Raw genomic sequence first — 22,413 nt, forward strand, 5'->3', positions numbered from 1 at the left:
AAAGTGGCACCTTTTAAGTTAGTTATTGATTTCAGCTTGCAGGTATTATTTTGCTCACCAGTGAGGATATATTCCATTTCTGTTCAGTTAGTCTGTGGAATTCCCTTTACGTCACTGAGCAAACTGTGATTCAGCAAAATGAGTGGTTTCCGAAGCTGTGTTTATTGTGGGCTTCTCGGTGACTTTTAGCAAACTGGAGCCTTGTTTTAATTCCCACTCAGCATCTAATAAAAATGAATGCTGCATTTCTTGCTTTGATGTTGTATGCTGGTGAACTATTTTCACAAAAGTAGAGTTAAACTCATCCATATAGAGTTTCCAGGCTTGCTTTGGTTTATCACCTAGTCCGTTATTTTAAAAAGACTTAGATAAATACATGAATAGGAAAGGTTTGGCAGGAGCAAGCAGGTGGGACTAGCTTTCAATGATTTGGATGAGATTCCCTACAATGTGGAAGCAGGCCATTTGGCCCAGCAAGTCCACACTGACCCTCCAAAGAGTAACCCATCCAGACCCATTCTCCTACATTTATCCCTGACCAATAGACCTAACACTATGGGCAGTTTAGCATGGCCAATTCACCTGATCTACACATCTTTGGAATTAGTTTGGGAATTATAATCAGCATGGACTGGTTGGAGTGAAGGGTCTGTTTTTGTGCTATGACTCCTATGACTCTATATAAAGAGCCCTAGTCCTAATAGCTGAGTCAACAACCCACAAAACATTGTGAAACCATGTGATAGTTTACATGATGGCGTGTAGCTGGTGGGAAAGGCAGACCCAAATTTCTGCAGTTGTCCACACTCCTATAGTGTTAATCTACCTTTGAATTGCTGGAACTGGTGACAGAAACAACCTTATTAAGAGCTATCCCCTACTTGCAATTGTTGCAAGCGAGACCATGGAATTTTCTCCCTTTGCTTCTGCAGGGCGTAGGTCATTGGAAATGACATACATGAATTTATTTAAAGCTGAAAGTTCTGTGCAACAAAAAGAATGAGGAGATCAGCCTAAATATTACATGTTTAAGTATCCAGTAATGATCTTCATGTCATTTGTCATTGTAAAAATGCTAACTGTCTTTCCATGTTTAGACTTTTGTTTAAAATAGATTACCCTTCTAGTTCATTTTAAACTGTTTGTCTTTCTGGCATTTTCAATTCATTTACAATACTGCGTACAATTCATTTTCCCATATCTTTCCTGAATTTTTTTTTAAGAAAAGAAAAACAAGCTGTTATTTTATCCATTAAAGGTAAAATATTGAACTGAAGAACTTGATACATATTCATTATTCCACGAATCCTTAACTTGTCACTAACCATCATGTCTCAGTGGCCCAAGTGGTAAAAGCATTCACTGTGTTATTGGCTACTGAACAGAAGGGACCATGGTTCATAAGAGACCATGGTCCCTCTCCGATCAGAAGCAAATAACACAATGAAAGGCCATTTCTGTATCTGTATCATCAAGTTGCAACAGGGTCAACGTTGAGATAGTTATTGCATTTTGGCTTGGCGTGTGGGCAGTGAGAGCACATGTTTATCTGGAATCTTTCACAGCCCCTAAATGCCCCAAAGCACTTAGTAATGGAGTACTTTTGTTCTGGAAAGGTCTCTGGGTGCGTTTCACCAATTTGTTACAGTTCCAGTCTAGACCCTCCCAGTCATTAAGCTTCCAAATGAGGATGGAAGAACTGGCTGGTCTTCTTTATTCACCCACTCCCTTGGTTGGTCACAACTGTTTTAGTTTCGAAAGGATCCCCGCTCTTACAAATACTTTATTTCAGACCAAATGACTGTAAAAGGAGCTGATTTTAACCAGATTATCTGAGTTAACAAAAAGGCAAGTTTATTAACTGCAAGCAGAAGTAACATCTCATGCATTCAGATTGCAAACAAAAAGACATGTTATTGAAACTCTCACCTGCAGTGCAGGGGTGTTTAATGTCTCTCCAAATTGTGATTATCATTGCACACTAGTCCATATTCTAGTGCATAAGGCACAACATCAGAGCAGGGTTTTTAACATTTTTGTTTATATATCTCTGGAAGGGTAAAACACAAATATGTTACACATGGCATCCTGTGGATAGGGAGGTGAGTAGTAAGCTGTTCATTTATCTCCATTTTTAGTCTTTCTATTTTGAAGTTTTCCTGACTCCATACAAGATTCACATTCCATGGTTCTACACAGGACTCTGTCAGTTATTGAATTTATGTCCACAGTCATCTTTTGTAAATGCTGCAGTCCCCTTTTTAAACAAAAGGGTATATTGGAATTACAAGTTTGATATGCACATTAGTGCTTTGGGGTTCTGATCATTGCAGTGACAAAGATTACTGGAAAAAATGTTACCTTAGCCAATATTGTTTTCAGTGGTGTGCTTGTGGTTTCTCTTCCCATTCATCAAACCATTCCAGCATGAAACCCTTAAATCCAAATATGTTACTCCCAAGTTGTTTAGATCAGTGCTCTATCAGATCACAACTCCTTTATTTCGGAAGGGGTTTTGCTTGTGCTTAGGTGTATTTTACAGTCAAAGCGAATACGTTAAGAACATATTATTTACCCGATAATCTTAACTTGTATTTGTATTGTGCCTTTGATGGGACAATGGCTTAGAATCACAAAGGAGTAAGACATAGTCTATGAAGAAAGTCCAGACTTTATGTTAAAGAGGCTATCATATTAGTGTAGCTTGTTGTGATCATGGAATAATCTACATCTTGTTTAAGAGTCTCATCTTATCAGGCTACCAAATAGTTTTGCTCGAGCTCACTAGACCAAGTGAAGCCCTGTAAATCCCTATTCTGAAAGATGATGGTAGCAGCAAATTTAACTTACACTGGGCAGTAGTACATCGAAAATGATGAAAAAGGGTATTGTTTGCTCAGTCAATCACTCCCCATTTCTCTACTTTTCTTGGATGTTCTGTCTTTCTCTGTGCTTCCATTTGATGACATTACCTGCATTTGGTTGGGACCTTGCGTGAGTTCTAGCTGAGGCAGACGGACCAGAGAAGGTGTGCCCTGAGGAGCTGTTAATTTTGCAAAGTGACTGGAGAGGCTGCACTCTGCTGCATATGAATACCACTGGAGTATAAGCCACATATTGGAATTGGGACTGATTGGTCTTAAGGCACAAAATTAAAAAGCTTTGATTATAGAGTCCCAATTATTGAATTACTGCAAATGAATTACTTGTTGAGTCGGTTGATTGCAAATGACTCATTGCCATTAATGGCTACCTACTACTTAGCAACCAAATCTTTGAGGGAACAATGTTTTGTTAGCAAACCCTTTCAAAATATATTCCTAGCAATTTTGCTACTTTGCAACTGAATTGTAATAGATCATGGGACCATAGAGAACCTACAGCACAGGCCGGTCATCAAATATCCATTTAGTCTTATCCTGTTTTCAGCATTTGGCCTGTACCATAGTATGCTTTGGCAATTCAATGGCTTATATAAATAGTTCTTAAGTTTCTGAGGGTTCCTTTCTCCACCATCCTGTAGCAAGTGAATTCCAGATGCAGTACCCATAACCTTCAGGATGAAAATTATTTTTCTCAAATCCCCTTTAAATCTCGAGCTCCTTTCCTTAAAACTATCTTCCATGGCTATTAAATTCCCTACGAAGGATAACAGTTTCTCCCTATTTACCTTGTCTGAATTCAGAACTTTGTGCACCTCCATCAAGTCTCTTCTCCACCTTCTTTGCTTTAAGGAAAACAATCCTTGCCTATCTAACCTCTCTTCAAAGCTGTAACACTCCAGCCCAGGCAATATCTGGTGAATCTCTTCTGCACTCTCTTTAGTTCAATCACGTATTTTCAATAGCATGGCCAGTAGAACTGTACACATTGCTTTAGCTATGGCCTAACTAACATTACATTCACCTCCATCATACCCACCTTGCTGTTTTATTCAGCGCTTTGACTAATAAAGGCAAGTAATCCTTTACTTCAATCAAAATGCCTATTAACCATCTTGTCTACCTCTCCTGCTGCCTTCAAGAGTCTATGGACATGCAAACTAAGGTCATTGTGATCTTCTGTCCTTCTAGTGTCTTGCCATTCAATATAAACTCCCTTGCTTCATTAGTCATTCCAAAATGCACTACTTCACATTCTTACGGGACTGTATGTAAAGATTATGTTAGTATTAGAGCCGATCGTGCAGAACATGAATGATCTTTAAAACTATCAAATATAGCTCAGTGATGAATGAGATTTGAGCTGTGGTATTGAAAATATTTGGCGTTTCTAGGTATCCTAAACAGATTTGAATTTTCTTTTAAATCCACTGATGACATTCTTTATTTTATGGTATAAAATGCTAGGATGTTATAAATGACAGACCACCTGATTTTGTTTGCATGTATGGTATTCTTTGTTCTCCTTGCTGAGCATTGGAAGTTGAGATGATTTTCCATATATTGCACACACGTCCTTAACCCCTTCAAACCATTTATTTGGAATCTGTTCAAGTAAGTACAATCATAGAATTTTACAACACAGATGGTACTCATTTAGCGGAGAGATGCAGATAAACATTATCTTTATTTAGAATCCTATAATTATAGCTCAGCAGTGGTTGTGTGGTGCCACATTCTGTTTCAGAACTATGAAATTGAGACTTAAGGCCTTGATAAAGCAACCTGAGTGTGTAATCCAGACTGACTTTCAGTGTGGTACTGAGATGATACAGCATGGTCTCAAATGCGGTCTTTCAAATGAGATGTAAAACCAAGGCACTGTTTGCCATTGAGAAAGTAAAGGATCCCTTTGAGCTGTTTGGGATTACTCCTTGCTTTTTTTTAATATCGTGGTTGACATTTATTTCCCTCAGCCAGTACTACTAAAACAGGCTCCCGGGCCATTTTCGTCAATTACTGCTTATGAAACCTTCTGCAAAATGTAGGCTCAGAAACATTTTGCAATGCAGTAGTTTACTGCATCTTGAAAGTTTCCAAATGGGTATTTTGCTGCTTGGATGCTGCCTGACCTGCTGCGCTTTTCCAGCAACACATTTTTCATCTCTGATCTCCAGCATCTGCAGTCCTCACTTTCTCCCATTTTGCAGTATGACAAGGATTGAAAGATCCTATATCAATGGAATTGTTTTTCTTTCTTCCCTGTCCTTAAAATAAGTAGATGGGTGTTGAAGCTGCCAGGCCAGAGCTCCTCTTGCATGTCAGTGTGGGTTATTCCAGATGGTCTTAGATCAGCTTGTATACTGTCTCGCTGTCAAAGGAGTGGACAGACATCCAGCTTGCAAAGTTTAGCCACTTGTCCCTCTTTGGGCTGCTCTGAGATGTGAGGCATTAGTGACGTAGGTTTTGTGACTTCTCTTTTGCTGTTTTCTCTTGGAGTCCTGAAACCATACTATCTCTCTCCAGACAATCCACCACACAAGTGGCCTAGCAGTGACCATCTCCAACAAGAGAAAATCTGATCATTGTCCTTGATGTACAATGACATTACCTTCACTGAATCTCCCATGATCATCAGCCTGGCGATTACATTTGACTGGAAACTGAACTGTCCACCATTCGGCACGAATTGAGAATGTGATGGAATTCTCTCTCATCGAATTAGAGACAGAGAGATATGCAGCACGGAAACAGACTCTTCGGTCCAACTTGTCCATTCCAACCAGATATCCCAACCTAATCTAGTCCCATTTGCTAGCACTTGGCCCATATCCCTCTAAACCCTTCCTGTTCATATACCCATCCAGATGCCTTTTAAAAGTTGTAATTGTACCAGCCTCCACCACTTCCTGTAGCAGCTCATTCCATACACACACCACCCTCTGCATGAAAAAGTTGTTCCATAGGTCCCTTTTATATCTTTTCCTTCTCGCCCTAAACCTACACCTTCTTGTTCTGGACTCCCACACCCCAGGAAAAAGACTTTGTCTATTTACCGTATCCATGCCCCTCATGATTTTATAAACCACTAAGGGCACCCCTCAACCTCCGACGTTCCAGGGAAAACAGCCCCAGCTTATTCAGCCTCTCCCTAAAGCTTAAATCCTCCAACCCTTGCAATAGCCTTGTAAATCTTTTCTGAACCCTTTCAAGTTTCACAAGATCCTTCTGATAGGAAGGAGACAGAATTGCACATAGTATTCCAAAAGTGGCCTAACCAATGTCCTGTACAGCCGCAACATGACCTCCTAACTCCTATACTTGATGTTCTGGCCAATAAAGGAAAGCATACTAAATGCGCCTTCACTATCCTATCAATCTGTGACTCTACTTTCAAGGAACTATGAACCTGTCTCTTTGTTCAGCAACACTCCTCAGGATCTTACCCTTAAGTGTATATGACTGCTCTGATTTGCTTTTCCAAAATGCAGCACCTTGCATTTATTTAAATTAAACTCCCATCTGCCACTCCTCAGTCCATTGGCCCATCTGATCAAGATCCCATTGTACCTTGAGGTAACCTTCTTTGCTGTCCACTACACCTACAATTTTGGTGTCCTCTGCAAACTTACTAACTGTACCTCTTATACTCCCATCCAAATCATTTATATATATGAAGAAAAGTAGTGGACCCAGCACCGATACTTGTGGCACACCATTGGTCACAGGCCTCCAGTCTGAGAAACAACTCTAGACTACTATACTCTGTCTTTTACCTTCGAGCCAATTCTGTATCCAGATGGCTAGTTCTCTGTATTCAATGAGATCTAACTTTGCTAACCAATCTCCATTGAGGAACATTGTTGAACGCCGTACTGAAGTCCATATAGATCACGGCCACTGCTCTGCCCTCATCAATCCTCTTTGTTACTTCTTCAAAAAACTCAATCGAGTTTGTGAGACATGATTTCCCACGCACAAAGCCATGTTGACTATCCCTAATCAGTCCTTACCTTTCCAAATACATTTAAATCCTGTCCCTCAGGATTCCCTCCAACAACTTGCCCACCTTGCTTTGCTGGGTGCAGTTCCAACAATACTCCAGGTTGGCACCATCCAGATCAAGGAAACTATGGACATATGAGCATAGCAATTCAGAAGTCATATTAAGGTTGTACAGCATGTTGGTGAGGCCTCCTCTGGAGTATATAGTGTGCAGTTCTGGTCGTCCCTGCTATACGAAGGATTTTATTAAACTGGAGAGGGTTTGGAAAAGATTTACTAGGATGTTGCTGCAAATGGAGGGTTTGAATTATAAAATGGACTGGGACTTTTTTCACTGGAGCATAGGAGGTTGGTGGGTGACCTTATTGAAGTTTATAAAATGATGAGGGGCATGGATTAGGTGAATAGCAGGGGTCTTTTCCCTAGGGTGGGGAAGTTCAAAACTAGGGGACTTATTTTAAGGTGACAGGAGAAAGATTTAAAAAGGACATGAGGGGCAACTTTTTCTACAGTGGTTCATGCGTGGAATGAACTGCCAGAAGTAGTTGTGGATGCAGCTATCTAGTTAAAATGTTTAAGAGACATTTGGATAAGCATATGAATAAGAAAGGTTTGGAGGGATATGGGCCAGTAGCAGGCAAGTGGGACTAATTTAATTTGGGAATGCTGTCAGCATTGCGTTGTTGGACGAAGGTTTGTTTCCATGTTATATTACTCTATGACTAATGCTTCATTAACAAAGTCAACCTTCCTTTAAAAATGTCTCATCACATTTCCCTAAAGTGAATGGTCCAAAAGATCTAAACCCCTGTCTTAGTAAGTTTGTGTCAGCCTTCGCTCAAGTGGTAACACATTTGCTTCTCCATTTTGAAGGCTGTGGGTTCAATTCCCACTGGAGGGTGAAAATTCAGGCTGACTCCCCATAGTGGTGCACCTTTTGATCTGCTTTCTTTGAAAGATTTCCAACTAAGACTCTATGTGCCCTCTCAGGAGGATGCAATAAAAAACTTGCTGTTTAAAGAGGAGGCAGTGATAAGTGTCCTTGTCATTCTTCACCCCTTGACTGGACATTTTAAAAAAAGACTGATAGGAGTCATTATTACCATGCTACCTGTGTGAGTTTGCATACAAGTGAATTACTATACTGTTCCTACCTCATAGCAATGACTTTCAAAAGTACCTGCTTGACTGTGAAGGGCTTGGAGAAAGGGAGAACTGCAGATGCTGTCGATCAGAGTCAAAAAATGTGGCCCTGGAAAAGCACAGCAGGTCAGGCAGCATCCAAGGAGCAGGAGAGTCAACGTTTCGGGCATACGTCCTTTATCAGGCATGTTACTTGGGATGTATTGAGGTTGTGACGGACGCTGAGAAAGTGCAGGTCTCTTTAGTTGAAATTCTTTACCTATCCCCTGTCCATTTCTAAATAAAAACCGAAAGAACTGCGGATGCTAGAAATCCGAAACAGAAATTGGCGGAAAGGCTCAGCAGGTCTGGTAGCATCTGTTGAGAGAAATCAGAGTTAACATTTCAGGTTCAGTGATCCTTCCTCATAACTGGTTTTATGTTGCACATGGAAAATCAAGATCAGATCTGGTGGCGCACTCTAGTGTAGCGAGATTAGCCCGAGGGGAATATTTGGAGCAGGGCATCAGGTATAAATGTTAATATTACATTATACATTCTGCCCTAAGTTTTGTTAAATACTTTGATTTTGTTTTGATTCAAAACTGGATGCAATTTGGAGAGAGGTGCTGTGAGGTAGGTTGGACTATGTAAAATTCTTTTGAAGGGCTGGAAAAATGTGAGAATAAGGATCAGCGCCATCAGTGGTGGGAGGATGTAATTACACCACAAGTTTACATCAACACTTCCAATCATAAGGGAGTTTCTCATGGAAACAGTTAACATGTGATGTGTCAAAACATGATGGTCGTACCTAAGGAATTAGGAAGCATGTGCAGGTGTAAGGTTTTGAATCAGTATCTCTTATTCCAGCTTTCCAGGAAAAAACATTTGATTGTAGTTGATATTCCTACTGTGCTGACATTTGACGCTGTTTCTTCAAACTGTGACATCTCTTCAAAAAGATGAAGATCTGATGCAACAGAGCCCTTTCTTTGCATTAACTACCTGTGACAGTGATCTATTCTTCAAAGCATGTTTCCAGTGCTAAGCACTAGTACCAACAGGCCTACAGGCTTTCGCAATGCTCAGGTCACTTAACTTTGTCTTTTGCACTGCTGGATTGCTCAAGGATCCCAGCAGCAAGCTGTTTGTTTGGCTGCCACCTGGCCAGCTTTTATGGATGTTCGCCACTTTTCCAGAAACTGACAGGTTTGGTTTTAAAATAGAGTTATCAAAAGACAATAGAGATGAGCCATTGTAAGCTCCAACTTATTAAAGCTCCTGGAAATTGAATAACTTCTGTCATTGCAGGAGTAGTCTTTGGTAACCCATTGTTCAAGTCACTACTTTACAATGTGAGTTGACTTTTTTTTCTCACTTTGTACAGTAATCTGAATGCAGCATGAATCTATTTTTTTCATTTGATTTGGAATGTAGCTATGTATCCATTTTACCTGTGAAAACTCTCTTTCCTCTGAGTTTAGAGGACCCTCCACCTATCCAAAACCTTCGTTTACACAAGTCAGCTCCAGTTGCAGTCACAGGTTCTCGGCAGCAAACTTGGCAGTTGGGAATTGTCTGGTGTTACCTGAACTCTGCTGGCAGGTGTTGTTGTCAGACAGATGTTAGGTGTTTGAGATAGGGATTCAAGCAGGTCTTCGTATTGGGACCTAGTATTGTAAGTCTCTGGGTTTCACATTCAAATTGTGGTGTCGTTGCTGATAGTAATCAATCCATATTTGTAGACCTGAGGCTGTCTCAAAATATGTGTCAGCTTCATAATGTTTTTCTGAATGAGGAGATTGTAGGTTCAGGCTCCACTGCAGAACTGAGCACAAACTGGCCTGAGTATGGTCAGTGGCTACTAAACACTGCTCACCACTTATTACGATTAGAATTAAAAACAGATTTTTTTAAGATGGGCTTTTGCATAATGAAAAGGCCGTTTCAATATAGTGCACTCTGTAGTTCATCTATCATCCATGTGAGCAGGTCATGCAATTGTGTCTCTCTTCAATCATTCTGGTTGAAAACTCCTCCCTGAGTCATGCATCTATCATTTAGTACATTTGATTCCATGTAAAGTCATTTCAGTCTGAAATAGAGGGGCAAGAAACATTCAATTGAGAAAGACAAACTAAAAATAGATTTTTAAAAAAATTGAAACCTCAATAATAATTAAATTTGAATGAAACTCTACATTTCTAAAAATAACTTTTTTGCACCAGAGAGATTGTTTTGCAGTAATTAAGACTTGCCACATCTTTAACAATTTACTCTCACTTCAGTGCACAATCTAAACATTTTTAAGTGTGTTTAGTGAGTAACTCATGGACAAGCAAGCAAACTTCCAAACCTTGATGTGTTTCAACATGAAATATCCATAATATACTGGTGAAGTGAAGCCTGGAAAGGAACAGGTCAAATTGGACATCAGATTCCTCATAACCACATTTAATTGTGAATGTTCAGTCACCTGAAATTGCTGTTTGAATTATTCCTCATAGTGGTGAGTAATAGTGTCAGTATTGGCTGATAACCCAGTGCCAAAGGAATGTTGCATTGTTTCGGCTGCAGTTCTAAAAGTAAGGCGTCAAGCTAAGGTCCCATCTGTCAGTTCTAGTCGACTTAAAACTTTCCTTTGCACTATTTTAGGACGGGTAGGGAATTCTCAAGTGACTGGGCCAACATAACATCCTACTAGCTCTGCCAAGAAACAGATTTAACTAGTAATTTATCTGATTGGAACATGCTGTGCAAAATGACTGTTGCATTTGCCTTTATATGTGACAAGGTTTTTAAATGTTTCAGAGAGATTTAATAAGGTGTTATTAAGATGTAAATATTTTTTCAGATATGTGTGTTCTTGGGAAATGGTGGTATTGTTCGTGGAACTGCAGGTGTACAGTTTATTTTTGTATCCATGTCACAAACTGGTGTAGGTTTGGAGGTGGAAGGAACAGCTTGGAAGTGAAAAAGTACATACCCTGCATGTTTTCAACAGCTCTATTCCTTTGTTTCATTTTGCGGAAAACAAGTGGAAATTCTTTCTGGAACCAGAACTTTGCATCTGCTCTTGTATTTAAACTGAAGGTCTGACAGATAGAAGGACATGCAGTCCCTTTTGATCAATCTCTGAAGTGTTTTATGGGAAAGTATTTTGGGTGCCACACTGGTAAGAAGGTTACTAGATTAACATCTCCTTTTTGTTTGAAAGACTCAAGAATCCACTACATAATGGTTTCAATCTTTCTGATTTTGCTTTTACTGTTTCTGAAAACACCTTTTTCTCTATTGATCCCAGCTGTTGGTAGTAATGGACAGTTCAGACCCCTAAATGAAACCTAGCTTGATGGATTGTGAGCATTTTGTTTTGTCAGTTAACATGGTTAGTCACTGAAACATATTCACACACAACTGGAGATTTTTCTCTGACAAGCAGCAGAGAAATTCTCCTTTGCTTTTCCAGAACCACACTCTCTACTCTAATCTCCAGCATCTGCAGTACTCACTTTCGCCTAGAGAAATTTAGTACGTGAGAAAAAGAACTAGCTATCTAAATATAGATACAATTAGTGAACACAGTCAAACAAAGTTTCAACTTGTTTCCCAACACCATCTGTTACAATGACTTGAGTGCAAACGTATTAAACCCCATCTCGAACCTGCTAAGTTTCTACTTAACTGAATCCTTGCAGTTTTATTGCTGTGGACTTTGGACACAATTCAATAAGTCCGTTCTAAGTCTGCTAATATGAATTTTTCACAAATTTGATATCCTAAACTTTCTCAGTTCTTATAAGCTGCAGATTTCTAACCAAACTCTCTTGGTTTGGTAGAGTCTCAAACTAAATCCTTGTGCTGGGATAACTGTTCCCCTGAGCTCACTGAGAAGAAAAACTAAGTCTGTAAAATTAAAGTGTGCTATTTTCTGAACCAAATTTTAAAAGAAATGCTTAATTCTAGAATCTTCTGGACTCAACATAAAGCTAATGGTCTTCAGTGTTTATTCAACTTGTTGGAAATCCAACCATTTCAACATCTTTCCATTAACACCCGAAGGGCTCTGCAATCACCTGCTTTCTGACCAATACTGGATTTATGCCTGTTCTAGAAGGCACTCTGATTTTTGTTTTAAACAGCAAATGCTCCTAAGGTAACTCATACCCTCTTATTGCATCTATTTTGAAATCCAAATCCAAAAATGATGTTTATTTCTATAGATTATGCACCCTTCATTAGATTCTTCATACCAGAGGCATATAGATCATTTTTCCTTAGCCAGAATACCAAATTTGTCATCTTAAAATTTCCAATTTATCCTTTCAATTAAAATTTGACTACAATCATTGACTGCTAAGGAGGTATAGTCAGTAAGTTTGCAGATGGCACCAAAATTGGAGGTGTAGTGGACAGTGAAGAAGGTTACCTCAGATTACAATGCATTTTGGGAAGGCAAATCAGGACAGGACTTGTACACTTAATGGTCAGGTCCTGTGGAGTGTTGCTGAACAGAGACCTTGGAATGCAGGTTTTTAGTTCCTTGAAAGTGGAGTTGCAGGTAGATAGGATAGTGAAGAAGGCATTTACTGTGGTTTTCTTTATTGTTCAGACATGTTGGAAGGACATGTTATGGCTGTACAGGACATTTGTTAGGCCAGTTTTTGGAATATTGTGTGCTATTCAGGTCTCTCAGAAGGATGTTGTGAAACTTGAAAGGGTTCACAAAAGATGTTGCCAGGATTGAGGATGAATAGGCTGGGGCAGTTTTCTCTGGAGCATCGGATGCTGAGAAAAGACCTAATAGAGATTTATAAAATCCTGAGGGGCATGGATAGGGTTAGTAGACAAGGTCTTTTCCCCAGGGTGGGGAAGTTCAGAACTAGAGGACATAGGTTTAGGGTGAAGGGGAAAATTTTAAAAGGGGCTTAAGGGGTAGTAACTTTTTCATGCAGAGGGTGGTGCCATTATGGAATGAGGCTGGTACAGTTACAACATTTAAAAAACATCTGGATAGGTTCATGAATAGAGGGATATGGGCCAAGTGCTGCCAAATGGGACTAGATTAATTCCGTGGTATACATCTTTGTGACTCTATATGGAATGTTACTTAAGTAATGTGACAAGATTTGGAGATGCCGGTGTTGGACTGGAGTGTACAAAGTTAAAGATCACACAACAGCAAGTTATGGTCCACCAGGTTTATTTAGAGACGCTAAGTTTCGGAGTGCTGCTCCTTCGTCAGGTGATTGTCACAACTACCTGATGCAGGAGCAGCGATCCGAAAGCTAGTGCTTCCAAATAAACCTGCTGGACTGTAAATAGGAAGGGTTTGGAAGGATTGGGCTGGGTGCTAGCAGGTGAGACTAGATTGGGTTGGGATATCTGGTCGGCATGGACGAGTTGGACTAAAGGGTCTGTACATCTGTGTGACTCTACTAAAGATCACACAACACCATAATGTGACAGGTATTTGTTGGCAGGATATGGAAACAAGATGCATAAACAGAGTTAAGGTATGGATCAACTGCGATCAAGTTTGAATGCTAATAGAAGTCCAAAGGGATGAATGACTGAGAGTATTATTGCTTCTTCCCCAGTACTAGTTCTGATTAAAATCTTTCAGCAGCACCCTTTTACTGCTGATGCATATTCACTGCTGTCTTTCTAGTAAACTCCAACATAATGTTGAAAAGCACAGTTATGACATCCAGTGGCAGGAATTTGGTGCAGCAGCTTGTGTATTTGCTAGTTGACCTGGTCATTTTCCTTCTGCTTGACTTGAACAGGAAGTGCAACAGGACTGTTGCACTCCCATGAAATAAATTGCATTCCTGACCTTTTCCTGAAATGCTATTAAAACTTGTCAAATGCCACAGTGTGCGATATTTAAACTTCAAACTTGATTGAATTTTTCAAAAATGTAATTCTGGACCAGTTAAAGTGTTTGGGGATGATGTCTGATAAATAAAGTTTACGGTTTAGCTTGAGCACCAGTCATATGACAATTTGCCTACTGTAACAACAGAAAATATTGGTAAATACTCAGCCGGTTGATAATTTGCTCCTGATTGAAACCTATCCCTCCACCCTCCTCTCCAACCTATCACCTTCATCTCCACCCTCATCAACCTATTGCATTCCCAGCTACCTTTTCCCCAGCCCCACCCCACTGCCATTTATCTCTAAGCTCCCTTGGGCTACCTTCTCATTCCTGATGACGAGTTTATGCTCGATACATCGATTCTCCTGCTCCTCGGATGCTGCCTGACCGCCTGTGCTTTTCCAGCACCTCACTCTTAGCATACTGATGAAATGCTGCATGTAAATGGCCTTTTGCTCAGCCTAAAATATTTACTTCTGTTCCTTTTTCCACAGAAGCAGCCTGCCCTGCTTGAGTACTTTTACTATTTTTGAGTTTGAATCAAATTTCCACATCCACGGCATTTTGCTTTTGCATTGTTGCATGATAAGTAGAGGCTGCCACCAGTTCAAAGGAATGTAATGATGTCAGGGACAAGTTTGAGCCCTAGGCTAGTCTGCATTGTACCTGAATGCTACAATTGTCAGCAGATGCCACCCCCACCCCCCGACACGCGCACACCGCCGCACCCCCGCCCCGAGTTACAGAGAGAAAATTGTTTCATTATCTTCTCTCTCCACTCCTAACCTGACTGTCCTGCAGTTGGAATGGATACTGAGTCCAAGGGACAGTACCAATTGCTAACATTTGTTGTCAAAACTCATGAGCAAATGTGAAGCATAGAGATTCCTTCATCCCCCTGAACGTTGATGCCTGTAGAAAAGCTGGCAAAGAGAAATAATAAAACACAAAACAGCTATTCTGACATTTCAAATAAATACATGCTCTAAATCAATCTAATCATGTTGGCGAATTAATAACCAATGAACAAAATATTACACCATGACCTTTAACAACGTATGTTGTTAAAAATCACACAACACCAGATTATAGTCCAACAGGTTTATTTGGAAGCACTAGCCTTCAGAGCACTGCTCCTTCATCAGGTAGCTGTGAGACATGTTTGTTGTGATTGTGGACTTCACAGGTATGGTATTTATACTAAAGTTCTGCCAGGAGGCAGATCATTGACATTGGGTTACTATGAGAACCCATGAGAAAGAAACACAAAATGATACCTATTGAAAGTCAAATGACAGTTTTTACTATTGTTGAAGGGAAAGAGTTGTCTTTTGGGAGGGAGAGAGGTGCACAGAAAAAAAAGGTAATTTAATTTTAAGGTCTTCAATTTAATTACAAAAGTGGATTGTTCAGCTTCCTTAGTATGTAAAGCTAATGATTAGAACAAAGAGGGATGTTTTGTTGTTACATAATTTGTAAAGACCAGGGAACTACTCGATGATGTGCATCCAGGGTGCCATATTTACAGCTGCACTGTAGTCCAGTATCCAAACAAAAATAGGTCAGTCGACTAATAGATTAGATTACTTAGTGTGGAAACAGGCCCTTTGGCCCAACAAGTCCACACCGACCCTCCAAAGAGCAACCCACCCAGACCCATTCCCCTATATTTACTCCTTCACTTAACACTATGGGCAATTTAGCATGGCCAGTTCACCTAATCTGCACATCTTTGTGACTGTCAGAGGAAACCCACACAGACACTGGGAGAATGTGCAAATTCCACACAGACAGTTGCCCGAGGCAGGAATTGAACCTGGGTCTCTGGCGCTGTGAGGCAGCAGTGCTAACCACTGCGCCACCGTGCCGACCAAATGGAGAGTTGTAAGAAGTACCACTTGATGAGTCTCCAGCATTTTCAGTCCCCAAGTGTGATTACCTGGGAGCTGGAGGTTAGGTAGCCACAAAGCCTTGACGGTTTTAAGGTATTTATGAGATAATAACGCGGGGAGCATTTCCCTTACTGATCCTACAGGAATATTGCGGTATGCTGACATAAAGAAATGAAATCCTCCTATTTATATTTTTTTGTACTGAGCAATCTGGCTATCAATGACTGGTATCATTTGTGGAATAGGTGTTTTGAAGAGTTTCAATTTGGCCTAACAATAAGGAGTGGCATTTGCAAGATATCCAATATGTCATTCACATCAGTTTGGGGGTCACTGAAGGGGATCTCCAAAGGTAATAGGCAGTGAATGAGAGAAAGTGGAGAAAGTGTGACTGAGAGCTGTTAGGAGTGCTACAGTTAGTGCTGGGAAAGCAGTCGCACTTTCACAATTTCTGTGAGGGACTTTGTGAGGAATCAAGACCAGTTGCGAGATCTCTGCTGTTAGAAATCAGGGCAAAATTCTTGGAATTAACAGGCAGCTAAATATTGGAGTCAGAACCTGAGGAGCTGAGAAAGTGTGACTGTCAACTCTCCTGTGTTAGGTGAAGCCAGAAAGAAGACTGCAAGCATTAATGTTTCAGTGCAGCTGAGTGAGTGAGGATTCAAAAGCTCACAGTCAGTATTTGATTGATACTTGAAGGAGAAAATGCTGGGGTAGGACAGTGTCAATGGAGACTGTAAGCACAGGAAGGAAGGTGATCAACCAGAACAGGCGCAGTCTTTGAGGCAGGCCATGATACAGCAATTTATGAGAGGAAGTTCCAAAGCTGAATGAACAAAACTGAAAAACTGTAAACCTTTGTCATGTTTACTGAGATTTGATGATCCACTGTGCCATTTAACATTTGGAGTGAATTGCTGTGAAATTGTGGGAGTTGGCTAGATCACATTTGTTAATTAAAGTGTACTGTGGCTGGTCAATCACTGGCTTATTACCCATATTCACCAGAAATTAATATTAGAATGCAAGTTGTGCATGTGTTGCAGATTACATTAATGTACTAATTTTTTACACTGAAGTTTATTGTTTGTTCAAAACTCTGAAATCTAGCGGCTTTTTCCCTCTTAGTAAGTACCCAGGTGTCATATTTTATCAACTTTATACACTTTAAAAAAAATTACAGGTTTGAAGCCAGATTGTAGCATAAATTTGGTGGACCTGGCACTCCTTGTCTTGCATGGAATGTTCAGTAAGAAAATGTTGGTGCAATATGTGTGTACATTCATTAGCCTTGCACTCAAATCCTAGGCATTCACCCAATTTGCTGCTACTTCCTGCACAATCATGCTAAACCACCTTTGGTTTACTGGTGTTCAGTTGTGTATCTTATGCTGCCTTGATTATTTTTGAAAATCCTTTTGTTTAAGTTCATAAGAAAAGCAGACAGGAATGTAATGGAATCTGTTATACAGATCAGACTGATCATTATAACCATAATAGTCAAGCCACAGATAATTGTTTACAGCGATCAGTGGGGTTCAGACTTAGTTACTTTATATTCACAGGAGTACAATCTCCATTATTGAATGCATTTGCTTCACTTGTCACATTGCAAATTTATGCATTTGAGCATTAGATATTCATATTACTAATGTATCAGTAATTTTCCCGATTTTATTTGTGCCAGAATAATCGTGTATGACCTTGATCTTTAGTATTTTTCTTCATACAAACTATCTAGTTTGATCTCACTCTCTGCTTTATTCAGCAATTTAGCCACAGAGTTTGGGAATTTAGTGAAAGATGTGGTTTGGGACAGAACAAATTGATGTAATAGAAGTTCAAGAAATGAACAACGAATCAGAAAAATATTAAAGTAATGAGTTCCCCGTTGCAGTGGAAAAGTGAAAGGCATTGAAATACATAAATCCATTAAATAGCAATGTGCCTGTGTCTTATGTACACCCTGTTGGTCAGGATCATTTGTGGACCTCGTTCTGACTCAGACCATTGTTCCCAGTCTGAATCATTTGATAGTACTCAACTTCATAATTGCATTAAAATGATACCTAGGCTGCTGGTAACAAATCACTTCCATTTTCCCACCAGGTTGTTAAATGTGGAAATGCACCATTCTCTCACACTGAGCTCTGCAAATCAGCCAAAGGCTGTTCTAAATTTTAATTGAATTTTTAATGTTTTAAATTTTTTAATGCACAATGACCCTCCAGTGGTATTATTTAAGACTTGGTGTCAACCAGTAAGCGTACAGTGTGTTGACACTCCAGGCATCATTTCGTTTGCCCCTCTGCCAACCAAGTGCTTCAGCTTTTATCAAAATTTGAAGGGATTATCACAGCAGCCCTTCTTTTGCTTCATTTGCCCAGTTCTTTGGGGAACAGTCATGCTCTAGCCTGGTGTTTGTGTTTGTAACAAGTGCAGCCTGCCAGTGATCTGGAAGAGGGAAGCAATGTTTCAAAGCAGAAATGAAATCTTTTCAATTTGTCCTTGTCTTGTAGCTGGACCTGGAGAAACCAATCGAGGAGCAGGGACCACTTGATGTTATAATCCACAAACTGACTGATGTCATTCTGGAGGCGGACCAAAACGATGCCCAGTCCCAGCAACTGGTGCAGAGGTTTCAGGTGAGGGCATTATGCGGGCACGTGCGCGCACACACACAATGGGAGATTCCCTGTTAACATTGAAGGGGGGTGGGGCAGCAGTTTGTGCATCACCTCTGCCCCAGCCTGGATTGTCATCCCTCCAGGAATAGCATGGAAGTCTCCAGGAGTTCAGCCTAATCTCTGGATGTGGCTGTGAACAATCCTGGTGGCATCATTGGAGCAATGAAAAAAATGATTTTTTTTTTCCCCTTTGAATATTTTGGAGTTTAACACTTACCAAATAAAGATGGAGATAAGAAAGGCTGTTTAGCTATCGAGATTAGTGGGGGTGGGTGTGGGGCTAGTGAATGGGTTGTTGGTTGTTGGGGGTGGAGGGGGGGATGTCTATGTGTGTGGTAACTGGAGACAAATAAATCACAAAGAAAATAGTCAACCAGAGTTGATAACCCTAACCCCATTCCAAAATAGAAGCAACTGGTGGTCTCTTGTCCCTTTATGTTTAATACCATTCACACCAGGACTATTACACCTGAGTAGAAAGGCAAATAAAGGCACATGCATACTGTGACTGCCTTATTCTGTTTTTAATGGGCAGCACATGAAAAATGCACTTTTCTTCACTGTTTGCTTATAGCCAGTATTGTCTTTTGAAGTTGATACCTACAGTCCTCTAAGCTGAGCAGCCATGCACAAGTTGGCATCTTTTCATAAACTCATAACACACAAAGAAATTTAAAGGCCCAAACAGTTAAAGAAATTGTCTGGTTCCTCTCAAACAGAGGGGAAGCATTCATAATTGAGAGGAAGGGAAACTGGCTTTGCAGTTATACTTTTAATTGAGGGCTAACAGTAGCTGGTGACATCCATTGAAACATGTCTCTCTTGGTTAGGGCTTTCCACTACAGAGTGGCATGGCCTGTAGCTGGACGGTCTGTTTGCTATTGGCATTCTTTTGGTTTAAAATGAAAATATTTTAAATTGAACAGCAAGCATTTAAAAAGGCCCATGTCAAAAGAGAATTGCAGTTTTAAAAGCGAAGCACAGCTGGATTCATTTGCTGTTATAAATCTAATAAAATATCATTTTAATGAAACTTGATGCTTCTATGAATAATTCAGCACTGTGCTAAGTGGTGGAAGGACAAGTAACCAATAATTAATTAGATTTGTCCATAATTTACTTTTCCAAGTTATCTTTATGACTCATTGGAGTGAGGAAATGTGCTTGGCTACCTCCCATGTTCTGCTGCTTCTGAAGACATTGATTCCCTGTTGGACGTGATTCTTGAGTACCAGTCCTCCCTCTTGCTTGTCTAGCTGGCTGATATTCATGTGTTGAGACTAGATTATGTGTTTTGAGGCCTTTCAGCTGTAAGAAAGGCCACAGTCAAGCCTCCATTGCCAGATGTTCAGACAGAGGCCACCTGACAGCACCCAGGTAGTTCCCAATGCCAAAGCAGAGAACCATTTTAGCCTTCGTGCCCAACTAGCTGAGGTCAGCTATTTATGATCTACTTAGCCCAACAATGAATTAGCTTTATTGTCACATGTACTCGATAAGTATACTTAAAAGTTCACAAGTCGCCACTTACAGTGCTATCTTAGATACAAGGTACCTAGCTACAGATTCTTCAGCACAACTTCCTAGGAAAGCAAATTAGAAAAATAAAGAAATATGAAGTCCAACTTTATAGATCATCGGAATAAATTACAAAATAGAGAATTAAGAAGTTCAGAACAACCGTCCTTCAAACCCAGTTCATGCTGGCACCAAGCCTCCAGTCCGTGCCTGGCCTTGACCCAAGACCGTGCTGGGTTTCAACTTGAGGCTGTTGAGGCTGGCATACCGCTCTGGAATCACCTTTGAAGTCCAGATTTTTATAGTCTTCATTTCTTTCTGATCCACTTTAGAGATGAATTGGTGACCCAACAGTGTATTATCACTATTTAGTGTAAATCTAGTGCCAGTTTAACAAAAATGTTTTCTCTTTCACATGAATAAAATCATTAATTATGATCTTTCTGTTTATAGATTGCGTAAAAGTTTGACACATATGTCTTTCCAATAACTATTTCAACTCCTACTCCCCCTCTTCATCTTCTCACCACTGCCTCTACCACCACTAACATTCATCTTCTATCAGTAACAGCAACTATGTGATCTAGTTCCTCCCAATATCTTCAGATTTTAATTTTATCTTCCATAACTTTGCTGAGCTGTCTTGTTTATTCAGTCACGCAGTAAATCTCTGACTCCACATTTTATGAAACAAATAAACCTTGGATACTATGTCGTTTATTTGAGTGTCTCACTTTCTCCACGTTAAAGTGAAAACTGCAGATGCTGGCGATCAGAGTCGAGAGGGGGTTGCTGGAAAAGCACGGCAGGTCAGGCAACATCTAAGGAGCAGGCTCTTGCCTAAAATCGACATTTTAGGCAAGAGCCTTTCATCAGGAATGAGGCTTGTGAGCCAAGGGACCCCCCGCCCCTTGACTGTCTAGCCTCATTCCTGATGAAGGGCTCTCACCCGAAACGTTAGTTCTCCTGCTCCTCGGATGCTGCCTGACCCGTGCTTTTCCAGTACCCCACTTTAACATAGACACCACTCTGATTTATTGCTAGATATTTTTTCCCCATTTGGCTGCTGCATTTAGCAGTTTAGAGGTTTCTGATCCACCTGTTCAGACCTGCTATGACACACCTCTGGAGCAAGTGGGCCTTCAACCTGGACTTTATGACCCAGACCCAGAGGGACACTATCTCTGAGCCATAGGAGCCCTTACACTGTACTTATTTTTTTGTCCAAAACAAATAGAAAATATCCCAAGTACAACTTTTTTTATTGCTTTCCCTACGATCTGTGTGGTTTTCTCCATCCTCTACCTTCTCTTTATAAAATCAAGTGTATGCTCCTAATTCAATGTCTTCTTTCCCTGAAGGAGCTGAGAAAAAACAGGTTTTTGTGATCAAAAGCAGCTATTGCTTTTTACACAGCTCACTGGGATATCTGCCAGTTAATGTAGAGGGACAGAAATTCAGTCAAACTCAATATTTGCTGCTCGAACGTGCAGCTTGGAGATGATTCCCCCTTGGTGTGATGTTCAGACTTGTAGTTTTGCCTATTCTGGTTATTGCTGGAACACTGTGCTGCACCCTGGGGTCCTGTATCAACATTTGTTTTTGTTCTAATTCATTGACAGGACAAGGCTGTCAGCAGCATCCTTAATTGGCTAAAGGACAGTTGAGAATCAACCACACATTGCTGTGGGTTTGGAGTCCCATGTAGGCCAGACTAGGAGAGATTGACAGATTTCCTTGGCAGAAGGACATTAGTGAACCAGTTGTTTTTTTCCAACAATTGACAATGTTTTTATGGTTGTCAGTAGATTCTTAATTCCAGATTTTTTAAAAATTGAATCCAGATTCGACCATGAGCTGAGTTTCTGGATTATTAGTCTAGCGATAATATTACTAGGCCATTGCCTCCCCTGTTAACCACATTATGGCACTCATCCTCTCCTGTTTCCCCATTCCTTTGATGAACTCTCTCAAGCACTACTGGCCTCTATGCAGAGTTCTTTTCCTATTTTCCCATTCCCATTGACTACTGAATGTCTTTTCTTCCTTCTCTTTAATGGTTTCTGAGAATCACCTTCCTCTTCTGCCCAGTCCCAACCTGGTCAGTTCTACAATGCCAAATGGGAGATGATGATGATGATGAAGTGTTAATGTCGGTAGCCCAGAGGCTAATGCCCTGGGGTCATAGGGTTCTAGTCTCACCATGGCAACTGGTAGAATTTCAATTCAATTAATTAAGAATTTAAAAGAACAAAATCCCAGAATTGAAATCCAGGCAGTTGTAATGGTAACCATGAAACTCATTGGCTGTCATGAAAAATTCATTTGGTTCGCTGAGAAAGAAATCTGCCATCCTGACTTGTTCTGGTCTACATGTGACTCTCGACTGCCTTCTGATTTATGACCTAGCAAGCTAGTCA

General features: G+C 40.3%; 1 protein-coding gene across 2 annotated transcripts in view; it reads left to right on the forward strand.

The window, feature by feature from the left end:
* itpk1a (inositol-tetrakisphosphate 1-kinase a) overlaps positions 1-22,413 on the forward strand; it is a 237,623-nt gene that overhangs the window by 148,757 nt on the left and 66,453 nt on the right. For both annotated transcript variants that reach the window (XM_072568316.1, XM_072568315.1), the window contains exon 4: positions 18,308-18,433. In XM_072568316.1, the coding sequence (XP_072424417.1) occupies positions 18,308-18,433 (126 nt within the window). The remainder of the gene's footprint in view (positions 1-18,307; positions 18,434-22,413) is intronic.

Source organism: Chiloscyllium punctatum, chromosome 4 (genome assembly GCF_047496795.1).
Source record: "Chiloscyllium punctatum isolate Juve2018m chromosome 4, sChiPun1.3, whole genome shotgun sequence".
NCBI lineage: Eukaryota > Metazoa > Chordata > Chondrichthyes > Orectolobiformes > Hemiscylliidae > Chiloscyllium > Chiloscyllium punctatum.